Source organism: Anabrus simplex, chromosome 8, assembly GCF_040414725.1.
Source record: "Anabrus simplex isolate iqAnaSimp1 chromosome 8, ASM4041472v1, whole genome shotgun sequence".
Taxonomy (NCBI): domain Eukaryota; kingdom Metazoa; phylum Arthropoda; class Insecta; order Orthoptera; family Tettigoniidae; genus Anabrus; species Anabrus simplex.
The window spans coordinates 214,445,932-214,466,352 of record NC_090272.1 but is presented as its reverse complement, the minus strand read 5'-3'; the positions used below and the strand labels follow the sequence as shown (position 1 = coordinate 214,466,352).

At 38.7% G+C, this 20,421-nt stretch overlaps 1 protein-coding gene across 1 annotated transcript in view; it reads right to left on the bottom strand.

Moving 5' to 3' along the window:
- Positions 1-19,018, bottom strand: part of Ask1 (apoptotic signal-regulating kinase 1) — a 226,847-nt gene extending 207,829 nt beyond the window's left edge. Inside the window, exons 1-3 of the mRNA XM_067152155.2 lie at positions 18,897-19,018; positions 10,556-10,834; positions 2,172-2,455 (exon numbers count right to left, since the gene is read on the bottom strand). Of these exons, the coding sequence (XP_067008256.1) occupies positions 2,172-2,455; positions 10,556-10,827 (556 nt within the window). The 5' untranslated portion in view covers positions 10,828-10,834; positions 18,897-19,018. The remainder of the gene's footprint in view (positions 1-2,171; positions 2,456-10,555; positions 10,835-18,896) is intronic.
- Between the last annotated feature and the right edge of the window lie 1,403 nt (positions 19,019-20,421).

Sequence of the window (20,421 nt, the reverse complement as noted above, 5' to 3'; positions counted from 1 at the left end):
CATATTTGGAATGATAGGAACATTGAAAGGAGCACAAAACAGAACAATCAAAATGACAAGTCAGTGTGGGAAAATGGAGAAATAGAGAGAAAACACAAAAGGACAAGGACAAAATTCAAATAGACTCTCTCCTCATCAATCCCAATTTTTTTACATCTATTTCTTCTTAGTTACGACAAGCTCATTTCTGCTTCCCAGCTTCATCGGGAGGGCGGGCATCAACACTCACTGAGGGGACATCTTGACGGATCTTCAGTCTTGATGATGATGATAATAATAATAATAATAATAATAATAATAATTGTACGGCCTCAGGTACCATGTGCAGATAATACTGTACAATTTGATGCCATCTGGCTGTCTGCTCATTAATTTCGACGTTCTGTTTTACTCTAGGCCTACTAGATGGCAAAGTAACCAAATCTTTGTTGGGCGTCTATGGCCGAGTTTTAATTTATTTTGTCGGGTAAACACCAAATGTCACCAGAGATCTTTTACACACCGATATTGAATGACATAGTATTGAATTTTCTTTTTTCCGCCCTTCAAAAATCTGGCTCCCTCTGCCGGATTTGAACCCGCTATCTTGGGATCCGGAGGCCGACACTCTACCACTAATCCACAGAGGCAGCTGATATAGGAAGTGTAGGATAAGAAGCCAGATGAACACAGGAAAAGGTGTTAAGAAGAAAGCCATATTTTCCAATAACACACTATAACATACCTGAAAGAACAGAAATGCACACTGTTATAATTAGTGTTTTCTACAGACTGAAAAGCTTTGAAATTACACAGGAAAAGGAACGAGCTTGTGAGGGGCTGAGAAAAAAAAAAAGAACTGGGATTGAAGAGAGCCAATCTACTTGAAGACAACAGTGTGCAAAGATGTGGGGACTTGCATTTTCTTTCTTTCTATTTCTCCCTCTTCCCACACTGACTTCTATGTTTGTCCTCTTTTTTGTTCCTTTTCAATGTTCATATCTTTCTGTATATGACTGATTTATTAAAACCAAACTCTGTGTCATACACACAGCTTTCTTTCTTTTCTTTTTTTTGCTAGTGGCTTTATGTCGCACCGTCACAGATAGGTCTTATGGCGACAATGGGATAGGAAAGGCCTAGGAGTTGGAAGGAAGAGGCCGTGGCCTTCATTAAGGTACAGCCCCAGCATTTGCCTGGTGTGAAAATGGGAAACCATGGAAAACCATCTTCAGGGCTGCTGACAGTGGGATTCAGACTCATTTATCTCCCGGATGCAAGCTCACAGCCGCACACTCCTAACCGGACGGCCAACTCACCCGGTATACACACAGCTTAAGAGCCTTGGCCTGCCCAGCCAAATGACCTGCAGTTATTGGAGTGTCATGTGGTCATCATGATGACCTCTTCAGTTGTACTTCTTGGCTATCTTCACTAGATTCACTGCCTCTCGTAACAGAGCACTTCCCAGTTCCCCTTATGAGACTGAATGAATCCCATTTTAGCCCACAGTCCTTGGACATTGAAAAGTATATGAAAATTAGTTCAGAGATAAGCAAGACCATTACAAAGAGGAGAAAGACAAGGAAAAGGCAAGTGAAATTTGGTGGTCAAAGCCTTGAAAATGCTGAGTTTCAAATACCTTGGGTGTGAATTAATGCAGAATACAAGACTGGACATGGAGATTAGCAAGAGGGTGCAACAAGGCAATGCATTCTACCAGAGTGTAAGAAACCTTATCTGGAATAAGGATGTACCAAGAAAATGTAAAGAGATAATGTACAAAATGTATTATGCACCCATATTGACCTATGCGGCTGAGACCTGGACAATAACAAGAAGGGAGGAGAGTAAGAATCCAAGCCAGCGAAATTAAATATCTAAGAAGTATGATAGGAAAGACAAGGAAAGACAGATGAGAAACGAAGACTGAAACTAACCCAAGGTTTCCAAGTACTTCTAAGTATATCCCACAGGGCTGGCATATACTGTATTTAATGTATTTCAATACAAACCAATTCACTGTTAAACCCTTAACTGTTTTGATATAGTTACCATCAGCATTACATAAATAATCATCAACAAATTCATAAATAAAAGACAACAAACAGAGTGAGGTCAGAATGAATATCTCACTACAGAATAGTAGGTAACATAAAAGGTTAAATAAAAGTACAAGTAAGTAACATTACCTATATGTTGAAGTTCTTCCGATTTTGAGAACTCGTTGCCTGCAATAACCAGTAATGTCGCTAGGTTGATGCCGGCATATTCATTTGGCTGCACTTCAAAGCCTTTACGATACCAATGGATGGCACTCTTGAGACTATCCATATCGGAATGACGAGATTCAACAAACTTGTCCTTGTAAATTCGACCACAAAGACAAACAATATCAGGTACATGGTTCTCCTTCTTCTCTAGAGCCTTCTCAATGACACCAAGGGCATTCTCTCTGTCACCTTCCTTGTTGCGCCTACACAGAGAACACAGTTCTCTCTTAAAACCTACTAGAAACTAAACTGATTATAATCAAAAAATATATACTTGTCACAGAACTTTCCATCTGAAACAACAAACTTGACCATTTACAGACCACACAGTTGGAATGGAACTCAATGGAAAAAAAAAAAACCAGTTTCATTAGAAACTATTTGGCCTTTCACGGTTTAGTCTGCAGGAATGTGAATGACCGATCTGCCTTCATATTTCTCTATTCACAGCTAGCACTGTCTCTTCTGCAACTGCACTCTTAACTTGAAATCATTAATTGCAAAGTCCCACTGACGGAGATCACCTTCTGGTTCTTGTACTCTATGTGACCCATTAGTCTTCTAGGAGAACTCCCTTCCTAAATTCCTTTTACATGGTGAATATTTTATGCCACTGTTCCCTCATTTTCATACCAGCAATTATTCTCACTACTTTCAAGTCTGTTTCAAGTTTAGATATAAATGTCCAGAGGTCCACCCAGTTTTTATATTCCCTACCCCCCCCCCCGCCCCAAATCTTTCCAGTAGTTGCACTAAAAAGAGTGAGCAATGCATTTTATGAACTCTCAACAGCGAACTCTCTGTGATAATTTTTCTACATCTTGGTTAAATTTTACTCACAATAGCACATTCCTGGGAGAATATAAAACCTATTCAGCTGTTAACTTGTGATATTTCCCATGTAGTCTCTGAAAATAACCTCGGCCTTTGTGGGTGGGGTTAACTTCCAATAAGTAACCAGGGGAACCTGACTCCTGCAGAGTGCGCCCCCAGGTGGCGGACAGGGGTTCCCTACAGGATGTAGGGCTGGTTGAAATACCCAATACAACCCGCGGACCAATTCCTGGGGGCTTTAAAATACTGGGACACCCTCCCTCCAGGGGTCATAAATATGGAGGGCCCTTGCCCTGGGTTATGGGTGAAGACCTCAACGGTATCTATGGCAGAAAAGATGGACTTTGGTATGGTGGAGATGGTGGAAGGGGCAAACCCGTAGCGTCTGTACTCCAGAGGAGTGGCTACAAAAGGCGACTGACTCCAGGGGCGGCCTAATTTGAACCTGGCAGAAGGTAATAAAATGCCTTTGGGAGTGGCGAACCCATCGTACAAACAGCCTAAAAAAATGAGTGCACATGAATTGAGGCCTTGGAAAATGCTAGGGAGTCACCCTGAAGTGACTTACAGTTCCCAGTGCACTGGGGGAACTGTGAGAAGTGGGCTACCAGAAATTACAAGAATCGGCATCATCAATGTCACAACTTTGAGTGGCAAGGCAGAAGAACTGAAAGAATATATGGAGAAGACAGACACAGCAATGATGGGAATGAGTGAGACAAAATGGAAGGGGAAAGGTCAAAAAAGAATTGAAGAAAGAGTATAGATTATATTCGAGTGGAGGAAATATGGCAACAAATGGTGTTGGTGTTATATTGAGAGAAGACCTAGCGCAATATGTGGACAAAATTGACCAGATCAGTGACAGTGGAATCGAGGATTTTGATACAGGTTTATGCACCCCAATCGGGGAATGCAGATGAATTTTTCGAAGAGTTTCTAGAAGAACTGGAAAGTTGTATTGAAGACAAAGAGGTTATAATAGGAGACATGAATGCACATGTTGGAACAGACAGGCAGGGAAAAGAAGAGATAATTGGCCCATAGTTATGGAAACCAAGATGAAGGAGGAGATTTGGCAATAGATTTTTGCAGAAGGAATGGATTAATAAATTGTTGGCAATACATGGTTTAGAAAAAAGAACTCACAAAATATAACTGGATATGGTTGGGGAGATAGAAAGACAAAGACAATGATTGATCTTATTCTGGTGGAGAAGGAGAAACGTAGACAACTGGAAGATGCGACAGCAATGCCAAGAGCAGATTTCGAAGGCGACCATAAAGTGGTGGTAGCCAAATTAAGACCTGGTAAAATAACGAAATTAACAGAAAAAAGGAAAAGAAAAATAAAGGGATGGAAGTTAAAAGAGAAAGAAATAAAGGAAAAGTTTCAAGAGCATCTGAAGAAAGAAATTCCCAAAGATAACGTGAACAGTGTGGAAGAGGAATGGACATGTTTTAAAAATGGTTTTGTAAAGTGTGCAGTAAACACCTGTAGAAGACCATCAGGGGGGAAAAAGAAAAGGAGACTCCTTGGTGGAACAGCAGGGTAAAGGAAGCAATTAAAGAGAAACAAATGGCTTGGAGGAAGTGGATAGCAGCAATAGTACAGAGAATTGCCAGAAATATAAAGAAGCCAGAAAAGTATGTAAGAAAATAGAACAAGAAGAGAAACGGAAGAACTGGGAAAGTTTCACAGAAACTTTACAACAGGGTATAAAGGGAAGTAAAAGGTTTTGTATGGTTTGGTGAAGAATAGTTTACAAAATAGGGAAGATACAAAATTTGTAAAAACTGAAACAGGGCAGATATTGACACAAAGAGATGACATACTAAAAAGATGGGAAGAATACTTCTCAGAATTGCTAAATATTAAATACAGTGAACTGGTAGATGAGAACAAGCAAGAAGAAACAATGGGGAAAGAACAAGAAAAGGAGATATCGATGTTAAAAATAGAGGAAGCCATACAAAAGATGAAGAGCAGTAAAGCAGGTGTGGATGAGGCAACTACAGAAATGATAAAAGCAGCAGGACCAATAGGGCTACAGTGGCTGTATAGATTTAGAATAATCTGGAGGAAGAAAGAGATCCCAGAAGAAAGGGGAAAGGGCTTAATTATCCCGATATTTTAAAAAGGTGATAAAAAGGAATGTAATAACTACAGAGGGATCACCCTTATTGCCCATGTAACTAAGATATTTGAGAGAGTGTTGGAAGGAAGACTGAGGAGGAAGCTAGAAGGAGAAATGGAAGAAGAACAGTATGATTTTAGGAAAGACAGATCAACATTTGACCTGGTCTTTACATTAAGACATATGACGGAGAAAAGATGGGAGTTTGGAAAAGACTTCGTGATGACATTTATTGACATTGAGAAAGCTTATGACAGTGTGCCCATACAGCTGGTATGGGACACATTAAGGAAAAAACAAGTTAATGGAAGTGCAAATGATAAAAGCTATGTACAAAAATTGTGTTAGTAGTGTGAAGACTAGTATAGGAAAAACAAAATGTTCAAAAATTGAAAGTGGTCTCCGACAGGGAAGTATACTATCCCCCATACTATTCATCATAGCCGTGAATGAAATTCATAAGAGCATTAAACAGAGATTGGGAAGACAGGCAACAAATGACATGTTTGCAGATGATATAGTGATATGGGTTGAGGATGAAACAGAAGTGCAAAAACAAGTAGATGTATGGAATCAAGAGATAGAAAAATTTGAGATGAAAGTAAGCACAGAGAAAAGTAAAACAAAAGTGATGACAAGGGGAAAGAAGAAAGAGGAAAGATAAAACTAAATGGTAAAATTCTGGAAGTGGTTAAAAGTGTCAAGTACTTGAGAAGTGTGATTGCAGAAGATGGAAAGATAACCAAGGAAACTGGGAAAAGAATACAACAAGCAAACAGCTTCTACCAGAGTGTAAGGGGTATTTTGTGGAACCAAGATGTCCTGAAGAAATGTAAGAAAGTATTATATTCAACCTATTATGAACTCACACTAACCTACATAGCTGGATCGTGGACTACAACAAAATGAGAGGAGAGTAGAATAAAGGCAGCGGAGATAAAATTCCTAAGAGATATTGAGGGTAAGACCAGAAAGGAAAGAATTAGAAATGAAGAGATACGGAAAAGGACAGGAATCTTGAAACTTCAAGACAGGATAGAAACAACAAAGCTAAAGTGGTATGTGCATATGATGAGAATGGGAGAAGATAGAGTGCCACAAAAAGCTTTTTTCAAAGAAGTTAACAGGAAAAAGACCATGAGGAAGACCCAAAAAGAGGTGGACAGATTCAGTGTGGGGGTGCATAGAGAAGAGGGGATGAAAACCAGAAGATGTACTTAAAAAGGGAGAAGAGTTGTGCAGAGACAGGCAGCGATGAAGGTCCTTGATTCACAACCCGACCCAGGAAGCTGGAAACGGGAAATGAAGATGATGATGATTTCCCATGTAGTAGTATTTTCTTCCTGATCAACATGACTTGATCAAGAATAAATGTAATGCTAACTTCAGCAATGAAAATTGAACAAACTGTATGATTTCAAACATAGAAACTATAATTTGTATACTGTGTAACACATTTCTTTGTTATAAACAAAAAGGATTTCACCATTTAATACAGTATGTACAATTTTAAAACAACATACTGCTGTGTAGTCATTCCCTCACCACAGTGTTCATGCCCTTATTCTCGAAAAATGAAATACAATTTCTCAAACAAAACAATACGATGTTCTTTTTTAGGTAACTTATAAAAAAATACGAATGTTAAACTCATTCTTTTCCATTCTTCAAATGGGCTTATCTGGTGAGAATGAATCTTACATTAAAAGATCTGTCAAATAACTCCTCAATGAGTGCTGAAGGCCACCTCCAGATGAAGTTGGAAACAAACTTGTCAGGGGCTGAAAAGAAATGGATGGGATTGATGAAGAGCAAGCCAATCTATCTGAAAATGTGGAGATTGTCCATGTCCTTTTGTATTTTCTCTCTATGTTTACCTCTCCTCACACTGAACTGTCACTGTATTTTTCCTACTGTGTGTTCCTTTCAATGACCCTATCTTTCTATACATGACTCGATACTGGTTGGTATGTTTGTTGGGAAATGAACCAACAAAACATTACCTTTCTAATGTATAATAAGAAATGGAGAGCCTCTGTGGCTCAGACGGCAGCGTGTCGGCCTCTCACCGCTGGATACCATGGTCAAATTCCGGTCACTCCATGCGAGATTTGTGCTGGACAAAGCGGAGGCGGGACAGATTTTTCTCCGGGTACTCTGGTTTTCCACGTCATCATTCATTCCAGCAACACTCTCCATTATCATTTCAAAGCATTTCTCAGTCATTCAGAAATCACTTTGGGAGTGGTGACCCCATTGTAATAATAGCCTATATACATATGGTTCATTCATTACATCCCTGACCCGGTCAAAGACTGGAAAACAGGTTATAGGTTTTCATTCATTCAATAAGAAAAGGAAAGCAAATAAACAAATGTACAAAATACATCAAAGACAGGTGGCTCAGAAGCTAGACTGGAACATAAAGTAAAAACTCAATGACACAAACAGAAAGGAGGAGAGGACAACATGGAAAAACAAAGACCCCAATGAGCCCATTTAAGTAACAGAAAGGAACAAATAAGTGGCAAATCAAGTAGAAAGAGAAGAATATGAATAGAAACACACAGTTAAGTGATGGAAGAGGGAGCAATAGAAAGAGGAGAGAAGGATAAACATGAAAACACTTAAGGACATTTTCATACAGTGTCGTCTTCAAACAGATTGGCTCCCACCTAACCAATCAAAGCTCCTCCCCTTTCAGCCCTTGAACTCATTTCTGCTTCCCAGCTTCATCACGAGGGTAGATATCAACACTCATTGTGGAGCTATCATGTGGGAAGTCTAGAATAAGATAGTTCTCCCAACAATCCACCTCCTGATGAAACTGGAAAGCAGAAACAGAGGGGGGTTAAGAGGAAGTAAAACAAGGCAAACTTCCCCTATTAATACTAACCAGAGAGAAAAATTTGAAAGGGTCCAACACTTCAAAAAATGAAGGTATCATCCAAAGAAAGACAAGAACCACGAAGGGCATGAAAATTAAAGACTCCCTAGGCTTCTAATGCTCTAATACCCTTGGGGTCAGGAAAAAAAAAAAAAAAAAAAAAAAAAAAAAAAAAAAAAACAAGAGTTGACCAAGGGAGTTTGGATAGGATAGATGAAAGTGAAGAGCCTGGCATAAGTAAGTGGAAGCAATGTCACGACTCAGCTAAGGGCCCCATGGCCACTAACCCACACTCTCAAGGTAAGAGCCCCTTGGGCCTCTTTAGTCGCCTCTTACAACAGGCAATGGTTGCCGTGGGTGTTATTCTACTGCCTCCTAGAACTGGGATCGATGAGAAGAGAGCCTACCTACTTGAAAACAGCAGTGTGTGAAAATATGGAGATTGTCCTTGTCCTGTTTTTTTCCATTGTCTTTCTCTCTCATTTCTATTAATCTTTCTTCCCACATATGCATGTTGTAAAGGATCCATTTAACTATGGCAGCATCCATGGGCCCAAGAAATTTTGCATCCCTACCCTCATTTCCAAAAATTTTGGTATGTACACACTTGAAAATGACAATCAGCAGCTTAGTGGTCTGCCTTATTTCAATCACTTTCAATGGCAAGCATAGCAAGATGGACCAAGCATGCGTACGTTTTGAGATTATCATGTACAGTGAAACCTTGTTAGTGCATTTCTCATGAACACGTTTTCCCACTTAGCATGTTGTAAATTCGAAGTCCCGATTCTCACTCTATTAAATCTATATACAAAATACCTCATTTATCGTGTCACGAATTTTCGCTTTACCGCTTAGAAGATCACATTTTTCTTAACTCTGAAAATGTTATTTGTCATCCCTTGTGAAACAAACGTGATTTCCAACTCTGGTAAGATCAGTCACCACAGCTGCATGATTACAGAAAAAAGCCTTTAATTCCTGAACTTCACAGGATAATTTGCACATTCGGGGAGCAAGCTGTTAACCTCAGGAATGTTCAGTTTAGCTTGCTGGTTAGCAGCAAGATTGCTGAATAACACAGCAAGTCTATTTGTCTTGTATTTCGCATTCTATTCAGAAGTTAGAAATTTATTTTGTGTTGAGTGGTACAGTGAAGTTTTGTCACTAATACGGTAGCCTAGAGTATATCTGGATTAGGAACATAATCGTGTGAAACTGACTAACGTGATGCATATTTGTCTTGTGATAGTCCAGTTATGGATACGGAAAAGGTTGTGAAATTCCTTGCTAATGAAGACAAAATTTAAATCTTTTAGAAAGTAGACTGACATCCGCATCTTTAAGCGCACAGAGGTAGTGAATGTTGAACTCGTACCTTCGAGTTTCGACTCGGTCATTCGATTATAGGTCAAAGTTTTTCAAAATGACTGTCAAGGTCATTCCTCCAGATTCCTCCCGGTCACACATGGACGAGTGTAACCTACAATTCATTGTCTAAGAGTGTGACCAGGAAATAATGTTTAATAACCCACTGCTCTGAAATAAAAGGCTTCTACTAACATTTGTTTTTGTATTATGTGCAATAATACTTTGATATTTTTATTGGCCCCGTGCATATGTTTACATATTATTTGTTATTTGGTGTTTTTCACACCTTTCAGTGCACTTGTTATTTTATAAGCCCCAGCAGAAAAGGTTTTCATATTTGTTCTCTCGTGTTTTCCACACCTTTTAATACTTTCCTCTCATCTTTAGAAATGGTAGATATAGTTTTCACTGTACCCGCGGATACACTACTAAAATGCCCTCATGTCGAAAAAATCGTATCTACTGTTTCCATATCCCCACTGGATAGTTTTTATTTGTATATTCAGTAGTTTGTTATCTCGCTTAATATGTTCATTGTTCTTGTCCCCCGCAGAAACGTCTTAACGAGGTTTTACTGTATAATCATTGTAAGAGCCAAAAGCAACCTCTCAGCAGAGCAATAAATTTGAAAAAAGAAGTACATAAGTAAATCTTTACACCATAAATAAACTGAAAAACATGATTTTGTGAACATAAAAGTCAAAACAAACAGCAACAAATTAGCAGATAAGAACAATTATAAACAGTATGGGAAATAAATGATGCTAGGTTATGCTAATCAATTCCCCTGAAACAAAAATTGTTAACAATATAATTAACAACCCCTACAACTCACCACAGTACAAAACTGTTCTCATTTGCATAGAAAGATATCCCTATCCAAATGAATTCAAAACAAGTTTAAAAAGTTTCTTAGACAATGTTTAAATTTTTTCCCACCCTGGGACCCTTTGGTTCGTAGTTAAATACAGCACCAGTTAGTGTTCCTATCTTCCTACGACCAACTCTGTTCCTTTTCCAGTACTTACATTTGTTACTGTCACCTGCAAAAGGAAAGTAAGGAAAAACATTACCTGTTCAATGCAAATGCATATAAGTATCCGATAGCTGGTGTGTTAATATAGTTCTTCTTGTTGGGAATATTTCGCAGATCATCCACCAGTTGTACCATGGCATCATAGTCTTGTATCTCCCGGAACGAGATGAGTACATTGTATACAACCTCTCCTGACAACACATTCGGGTCATCGAGGCGCTTCCTCATGTTATGTAACACTTTAGCTAATTCTTCACCTGAATAGGAATCTCGGGCCTTCCGCAAGTCCGAAAGAAACTTCTCTTTCATATGGGCTCTAGAACAGAATAAGATCATTGCATTTAACCACATGGTTTAAAAAATGGAAAAAAACACAGGTAAAGGTTATTTTGAGTATCTAGGTTTCAAATTAAAGTACAGTACAATCCCCATAATCCAAACACTCAGAAGTCTGGCACACCCAGGAATCTGGCCATTCTTTTCTGTCAGGCATACTACCGCATTTTCCCAAATAATTAACGCCATTGCATAATTTACGCATCCCAATATTTTTGGGTCCAAAGTGCAGAAAAAGGAATGTTCCCATATTTGAAGAACCCACTTTTTCGAACAACCATCACACAGCTCTGGATGAGTTTTGAAATAAAGATGTCAACTACTCAAGTAGCAGCCTTCCTATTGCGAAACCAGGCATTCCAAATACTGGGCAACATACTGTTATCAGCTGGTAGGAAATACCACTGCACTAGTTCAGGGAGTGAATCAATGCAAAAGTGGCTAGTGACACCCTATTCCAGTCTGGTACAAACATATTTTACGAGCGTTTCGGGTGCAGTACATGTGCTTTCTGTGATCTCAAAACTGATTATTAATCTACAATGAGTAAGTATTCGAACAATATGGCATCTTATAAACTCGCAGTGATCAGTTACGCCAAAACATACGGGAATAGGGCAGTGGGCCACAAGTCCGAATGCAACGTGCGCTACTGGCGGAAACAGAAAATTGCACTTCAAGTGACCAACAGGTCTCGCAAAGCATTTCACGGACGAAAAAGGGGCAAGTTTCCGCAAGTAGAGAAGGATCTACTTAAATATGTGATTTTGTTACACAACGATGAATATGCCGTTTCTCACGAAATGCTGTATTTTAAAGGACGATAAACAGCTGCTGCACATGGAATCAGTGTCTCAGATTTTAAGGTTAGCTGAAGCTGGATGATTAATTTTATGAAGAAAAATTGGCTTTCTCTTTGACGAAGAACAACATTACGTCAAAGAATGCCGAATGATTTCAACCAAAAAGTAATTGATTTTCACTGTTTTGTGATTGAGAAGTGTAAAGTTAAGGAATATCTGCTCTCCCAAATAGGAAACGCAGGTCAGACGCCATGTCACAAAGTCGAACAATCTATATGAAAGGGACATTGAGTTAACACTCTTGCTTGCTGTAACAGCTGATGGCAGAAAGCTTGCACCTTACGTTGTTCTAAAGCGAAAAACAATGCCGAATGTAAAATTTATGCAAGGGTGGACGGACACGTCACTTGTACAAGATTGGATACGAACTGTTTGGGGAAATCTAGCAGGGTCCCTCCTTCGATGCCCGGCCCTTCTCATAATGGACAGTTTCGTGGCCACCTGATGGAAGACACTAAGAAGTTATTGGAAACCATGAAAACCGATTTGCCAGTGATTGCTGGTGGACTGACGTTGGTACTTCAACCCTTGGACGTTTCGATAAATAAACTATTCAAGGACAATGTGCGAAAATTTTATCAGTGCTGGATGGTGGAAAGTGTGCACGAACCTACCCCTACAGGTAAGATTCAGAAACCACCTCTGGAATTTGTGAGTGGATATTGCGTGCATGGGACAAGATTTCTTCGAAGGTGATTGAAAAGAGATTCAAGAAAACAGGAATCTAAAAATTCGTTAGATGGGAGTGAAGATGATTTCTTACAGAGAGACATGAGCAGTGATAACACTAGCAGCAGTTCTTCCTCCAGTGTTGGTAGCAAACTCAAAGACTGTACCCTATAAAAGGTAAGACCTTTCTTTTTCTGCCAGTATGTCATTATTATGTACTTATATGAATTGAACTTTTACTAGTTCATATTTGAAGCAGACCCGGCCAACAGCTGGAAACTGCAGATGATGATGATGATGATGATGATGATTAGTTCATATTTATTTCACTTCAGGACGTATCGTCAGCTAGTAACAGGAAGAGAACTTTCCAGTGTCAGTACTTCAAACCTGTGTCTCCAACTTACATTATGTACCCTATCTGACTTTCAGAAAGAACCACACACCGTAATTTTACGCCAAATGATGATAACCAGAAATGAGTTGAACCAACTGTGTGTATAAATTTGATGTCTTCTTTTCTTCTTCTTCTTCTTCTTTTATGACCACATAGGATCACTTTAGTCAGTCCGTCGTTCAGGTCTCTTTGAAGGGATTGTTCGGGCTTTGCGGTCCTCCCAGTACTTCTTCAGACGCTCCGATCTTCGTGCCCTTTCCTCAGTTGAAAATGTGCGTGTTGTTGGTTTGTTTTGTGTAAGGGTAAAGCGGAGGTTTGTATTCTTGAGTTTTGTATTCAATTTTATCTTATTTTTGGTGTCTTCTGTTGTAAGGCCTATTTCCTTCAGATCCTCTCTTACTTCTCTGATCCATTTACATCCTGTTGTGGTATTTTTTGAGACGAGATTGTGTTGTACTAGTTGTTTCAGAAGTCTCGAGTCCTGCATCCTCATGATATGTCCAAAGAATCCCAGTCTCCTCTTACGCATAGTATCTGTAATGGGTTCTAGCTCTTTGTACACGACTTTGTTAGGTATTAACCGCCACTGTCCATCTTTCTGATATTTTTTGTTGATACAGGTTCTTCCAATCCTCCTTTCAATTTTCTGAAGTCTGTCAGTCTTTGATTGTTTATTCAGGTAAAAGAGTGTTTCTGCTGCATATGTAGCTTCCGGTTTTATAACTGTGTTGTAGTGTTTTATTTTTGTATTTATTGATAGACATTTCTTTTTGTAGATATCCCATGTTAATTTTTGTGCTTTAGCTAATCTATTTGTTCTTACTTGGATTGAGATTTTTTCATTTAAGTTATGTGTTATTACTTCTCCAAGATATTTAAACTGAGTTACTATTTTGATTTTATTACCATTTATGGTGACTTCTTTTAGCTGTGTTGGTTTTTGGGGCATAATTTCTGTTTTTTCAAATGATATTTTGAGGCCAATTTTATTTGCAATGTTTTGAAGTTCTGATATCTGGGTTTTTGCTTCTTTTATGTCCACTGCTAGTAATGCTAAATCGTCAGCAAAACCCAGGCAATTTGTTTTGATTTTTCGGCCAATCTTTATTTTGGGGGGACATTTTCTAAACCATTCCCTCATTACTATTTCTAGAGCACAGTTAAATAATAGTGGTGAGAGCCCATCTCCCTGCCGTAGTCCAGTTTTAATTTCAAATGTCTCTGATGTTTCACCCCTAAACTTCACTTTTGACTTGGTATTGGTGAGAGTCAATTTTATCATGTTTATTAATTTGGGGTGTAGTCCAAGGTGTCTTAAAATTTTAAACAGAGATTCTCTATGGATGCAATCATAAGCTTTCTTGAAATCTACAAATGTTATCACCATATCTCTGTTTCTTCTCCTGTTATAGTCCATTATCAACTTAAGACTCATGATCTGATCAGGACAGCTCCTCCAGGGTCTGAAACCTCGTTGATATTCTCCTAGTTCTTTCTCAAGTTGTAAACTTATCCTATTAAGGATGATTATTGAAAATATTTTGTATGTTATGTCTAGGAGAGAGATTCCCCTGTAGTTATTAGGGTCGGTTTTGTCCCCTTTTTTGTGCAGAGGATGAATGAGGGCTGTTGTCCAGTGTTCTGGTAGTTCTTCTTTAATCCAAATAGAGACAAGTTGTTGATGGAGGGCAACTTTTGCTGAGGTTCCTGCATATTTCCAGATTTCCGCAAAGGTCTGATCTTCTCCTGGCGCTTTGTAGTTTTTTAATTTATTCAGAGCTTGGTAGACTTCCTTTATTGTGGGGGGATTGATGTTTTCTGGTGATGTTTTTATCGGGGTGTTGGTGTCCAAATGAAGGAGTTCTGTAGGTTCCTCACAATTTAAAAGCTTGTTGAAATGTTTAGCCAGAATTTCTGCATTGTCTTTATTGTTATGGGCCAGCTTACCATCTTCATCCTTCATCAGTAGGGTCGGGGGTTCATATTTTTGGAGCTGCTTTCTGAAGGTTTTGTAGTAGTCCCTTGATTTAGTTTTACTGAACTGTTCTTCAATTAACTGCAGGGTGTCCTTATGATGTTGTCTTTTTATTCTTCTTAAGACTTGGGTAGTTTCTTTTCTCTGTTTTACTAGCTTTTGATAGGATATTTCTGTCTTTTGGGACTGATGTAATAGCCATGCCTGATGTCTTTTCTCCACTGTTTCATCACATTCACTGTTCCACCATTGGTGTTTTTTACGTGGTTTAATTGGAGCTAGGTCTTCTGCAATTTGTTTAAGGTTGTGTACTAAGTCTTCAAGTTTGTCTGTGATTTTTATTTTTTCAGTTGCTTTCTGGTAATTTTTGTTGTTGATTAGCTGGGTAGGATCTATTTTTCTTTTAGTTTTAAGGGCTTGCTTTTGTTGTCTCCTCTGGGGAGTGAGTTTAATTTTAATTTTAACTACGTAGTGATCTGAACCTGTGTCTATTCCTCGGAGGACTCTGACGTTATAGATCTCTTTGTGGTGGTATTTGTCCATGCAGACGTGGTCCAGTTGCCATTCTCCTTTAGTGTAGTCAGGGTGTTTCCATGTTTTGAGTTTTTGAGGTTTCCTCTTAAAACATGTAGATTTTGAGATTAAATTATGGTTTCTACACAGGTCAACTAGTCTCTCTCCATTTTTATTTGTTTTCTTGTGTGCTGGCCATTTTCCGATGATGTCACGGTATTTTCTTTCTCTGCCTAGTTGAGCGTTGAAGTCGCCTATTAATAATTTTATATGGTGTTTGGGGATGTTATCTATGGTCTGGTCCAATAGGTCCCAAAATTCTCCTGTTTCCTCCTGGTCTTTTGAGGAGTTGTTTTTATCATTAGTGGGAGCATGGGCATTTATTATAGTATAGATTTTATTAGATGCCTTTAAGGTGAGCGTTGAGAGTCGTGGAGACTGTGATCTGAATTCTTGAACTGAGTTTATTATTTTAAGGCTGACCAAAAATCCTGTTCCAAATTGTGGGACATTCTTCATCACTCTCTTCCCGGGTATACCTTTATAAAGTCTGTACCCTTGAGATTCCAAGGCATCCTGGTCAGTGTTTCTAATTTCCTGTAATCCCATGATAAGAATTTTGTGTTGGTCCATTATGTCGGTGATCACTTTTAGTTTACCGGTTTGCATGAGTGAGTTTATGTTGTGTGTAGAGAAGTATGTTATCTGTTTTGGTTTGATTCTTGATTTTGTCTCATTCGTGTATGTAGTACTGGGGTATTTCCGTGCCTCCGACTTCACGGTATCTTTCAGGTGGCAGCCCACCTTATCCGAATGCTGCCTTCTCTGAACTCTTGGTTCAGCCGGTGGAGTATTCCTTAAAAGACCTTCCATGGTTGACTGTCAAGGTGTCACCTGTGTGGGACTAGGTCCCGAATTACAACTCTGGATGTGATCCAGTGAGGTGATAATGAGGCCGCTCCTCTGGAGTATAGACGCCTTGTGCAGCCGCCCCTAACCTGGAGAACAGACGCTGCATAATGGATTCCAGTGGCATTTCCTCCACTGTGGGGACCATCACCCCACCCAAAGGGGCTCATTCGCCCGAAGCCGTTGGCCCCCTTAGGGAGTCAGGTTATTTCTTTTTAATATCTGAATTCCTTGAATAATTTACGCATTCAAATTTTTCGCCTGTTGTTTTCGTCAAAAAAAAGTGTGTTAATTATGCGAGAAAATGCGGTATTTTGAAACATCTGAATTTTAATTTTGTTTTGTTTTTGATGAATTTACAAGAAGAATCTTTCAAAATATCTCTTCACCTAAATAGCAAACTTTTAGAATTTGTTTTACGTCGCACCAACACAGGTAGGTCCTAAGTAGATGACGGGTTAGAAAAGGGCTAAGAGTGGGAAGGAAGTGGCCATGGCCTTAAGTATGATATAGCCCCAATATTTGCCTGGCATGAAAATGAGAAACCACAGTAAACCATCTTCAGGGTTACCGACAGCGGAATTCGAACCCACTATCTCCTGAATGCAAGTTTAACTGCGTGACCCTAACTGCACGGTCAACTTGCTCAGAAAAGAAAAAGAAAAAAAAAAAAAAAAAAACAGATAGGTTTCTTAATGAAGATAACAATGGGTAGGCTAATTTCCTTTCCCAAAACACCGTGTACAATGTTATATTTAATCCAGTTTGTTTTCAAAAGTGTGTACTTCTGAGCTATTACCCTAAATATTACTAGAATGTATATAGCATACAGTACATATAGTTGGGGACAAATCATGACGACCTCGCCTCACACCACTACTTTCCAGCGGCAGCTCAGTGTCTATTAGCGACTTATAGGATTTACTACCTCTACTGCAGCCATAGTTGCCACATAGGCTACTGCACTCGACACGAAGAAAGGGTAAATACTACAGAGAATGAGGAAGAAAGTGGTTTGGCAGCCTCTCCACAACAAACAAGGATCGCTTAGAACTCGTTAACTCAGCAGGATGCAGGGTGTGATTGACTACTGGCTTCCAGCTCGCTTCTAGGAACTGAGGCCGTCATGTTTTGTCCCCAAATATAAAATATTAAACAAAGTGTGTATAAACTAACCTCCTTGAACACGTACAGTATACTGTATATTTTGCTATAAACCCACAAGTTATAGCCAATAAATCACAACAATCTGGGACCACTCCATTCACGTTAAGGCTGCATTACTGAGACTGAACAGTAGTTTATTTAAAATCTTCATTTCCTGATCTGATATTACCTACATCATCTGACTTCATTCTACTACAATTCATTATTTTTGTATTATTTGTCTAGTATTCTGCATTCAAGACTAAGTTTACTTTATTCAGCAACTCTCACATGCCCAGCACCAGTTTAGATAAAAATGACAGAATTGCTGGCAAATCTTATGAGTTTCCATTTCTATGCTTTAAATATACTTTCCTAAGGAAAAAAAGGTTCTTAGTGCTTGTAACAGTAGTTGTAACAAACAGGTTATAAAATTACTAATAAAGTTATGAATGTTTCTGGGTAGTTCATTCTGAAGAGCCTTGGTCAATCTTATAATAGCGTTAAATGTTGGCCGTGAACGAACACCAGCAAAAGAAGAAGAATTATGTGGGTAAGATATCTTCAGTGTGATTACTGGATACTTCTTGGTTACATAGGATGACTAAAAAAAAAAAAAAAAGACATTATAGGCCAGCAAGGAGGAGGGGGTAGAAGATTAAAGATGTTTCACCCCCTTTAAAATCTTAATTTGCAGTACCTCAAACAAAAATACAGAAATCTCAGACATGGTACACATTGAAAATGCCAAGCGACAAATGGTACGGAAGAGACAGGTGGAAAGAAGTAGATATGTACATGTTTTCCAAACAAAGATTATTAAAAATGACCAAGATCATCAGGCCCACAGTTCAGAAGATAATGGGATCCAAATCCTACAAGAGTGATAGCATCAGCTAAACAAATAAGACCATAACAAAAACTTTGTTCAGTTTCTCTCAAGATATTTCTGGGATTGCTGGAATCACCCTGGTTCATCTGGATTTTGGCTGGAGGTCTCAGAACAGATATCCTCTGACACTACGTGATTTAGATTCCAACTCTAGTTCAATCAGGATTCTTACTTTGGCCACCAGGGGTAGACCACTGCTAAATCACTGTACTATAATCACAACACCCAAAAAGTTCTAGAAGGGAAATTGAATACATCCTATTCTTTACTAGTAAACAGCAACATTATCAGAATCACCAAAAAAAAAAAATCTAAAAAAATCTAATCTAAAAAAAATCTAAACAAGGTATAGCAGAGAAAGGAAAATAAGGAACCTGAAACATCAAAACCATGATCAAGCTCACTTAAACAGCTGTAAGGGCAGAGACAGATCAGACTGATGACAGGGACAAAGATTATTATGAGTTACATTAAGTTACCAAGGTCATCAGACTCACAGTTCAGGAGCAAACATCCATGAGAGAGAGACACTAATTTTCTATGGAACAACTATCCATACAGACCAGCCAGCCCCTGTTCAAACAACTGAAAAAGGCCATCGGCCAATGAAAAACACAGAATGCTTGAGAAAACCTGGAGAAGAGCATTGGTAAAAGAATTTCTCTCAAAATCACTTACTTGGACTGCACCTCAACATCTTGCAGCAGCTTCTTCAACTTGAGAGTGAGATGTTGTTTAGGATCTATAGCAGCCTCCTCTCCCGCTAGCCGAGGTGTGGCCGGATCTGTTATTACGCAGGTACCACATTCCAGCAGCCGATATGACACGAAGGTGTAGCTGCCTGACGAGATCTGTGTATCAGATAATGTGACTTACCAAATGTACAATACTAAGGAAAGGTATAAATTAGTCCCGGAAAGTACTGCTGTTTGTTGTACAGTGTCAGATATCAGGATTTATCCCCTCACAATATGAGATAGATCTGCATATTACAACAGTTTTGGAGAAGGTGGTACTAAGAGACAAGACAATGAGACTATCTGCCTATACTAATAAAATAAAGGAAATCAAAAGAAGAATAGCTCTTGCTAAACAGGCCTTTCAAAACAAAAGAAGTATTTTAACAAATACCCATATAAGTTCAGAAACAAGAAAAACTTCTGTAAAATCCTTCGACTGGAGTGTACTAATTTATGATTATGGGAGATGGACTATTGAAAAAAAGGACAGAGAAGTGAAATGTAAATTTGGAGGAAAATGACGAGGACATGCTGAGCTACAAATCGAGATGATCTAAAGGGAATCAATGAACAACGGAGACTAGTAAAGGATATGGAAAGAAGGAAGATAAAACTTGTGGTTCACATCCTGAGACATAATGACTTCCTAGTAAACGTCTTTGAAGGAAAAATACTAGGAATGAAAGGAAGAGGAAGACCAAGGAAGACCAGAAGTGCCAACCTATGGAGTGGGTTATCAGTAATCAATTCCTGCCCGTCAGAACTTCCCGAGTCATTTCCAAAGCATGCTCCTCCATTCTCGATATTGACACCCTGCTTTACCATTCCCGACAGCAATCTATTCTAAAATATATCATAGAATACAATAAAGTGTACACATCACCTGTTAGTTCAGTGATAAAAAAACATTTTTTGTAGTTTGTTTCGCACCTAGCAGCTCCTTTTCAGTGTAATATTTCTTGAAACATCCTTCCTCCTGTGTTGACATTTACGTCTTGTGAACCATACGCGATTCCAGTGCGTGCTTTAATATAAGCCTGCATTCTATCTGTTTTTTTTTTTTCTATCAACACTGAAAACTGTTTCTGAGGAAGAATTATTGTCAGGTATAATTAATACTGCAAATACAACATTACTTAAGGTTTTATAGTGGGAAAGAGTAGGGTAGAGCTCCTTCATTCACAATGAATTTCACAACACTTATGCGTAGCAAAATGAAGCGACGATCGAATAAGTATCATTACCAACTCATAAGTATTGAAACTGGGAGGGTTGTGGAGTAATGCTCGAAAGCACTGAAGTTATTTCCTTCTCTACTTTGTTTGTCAAAATATAGTTTTTCGTGATGATATCGCTTTTCCATAATAATTTCCTCTTTGACCGTAATACCGCAATCGTAGAGTGAAATCCGTAATAATTACGGACAATCCGTAATAGTTGGCACCTATGGAAGACATATTTCG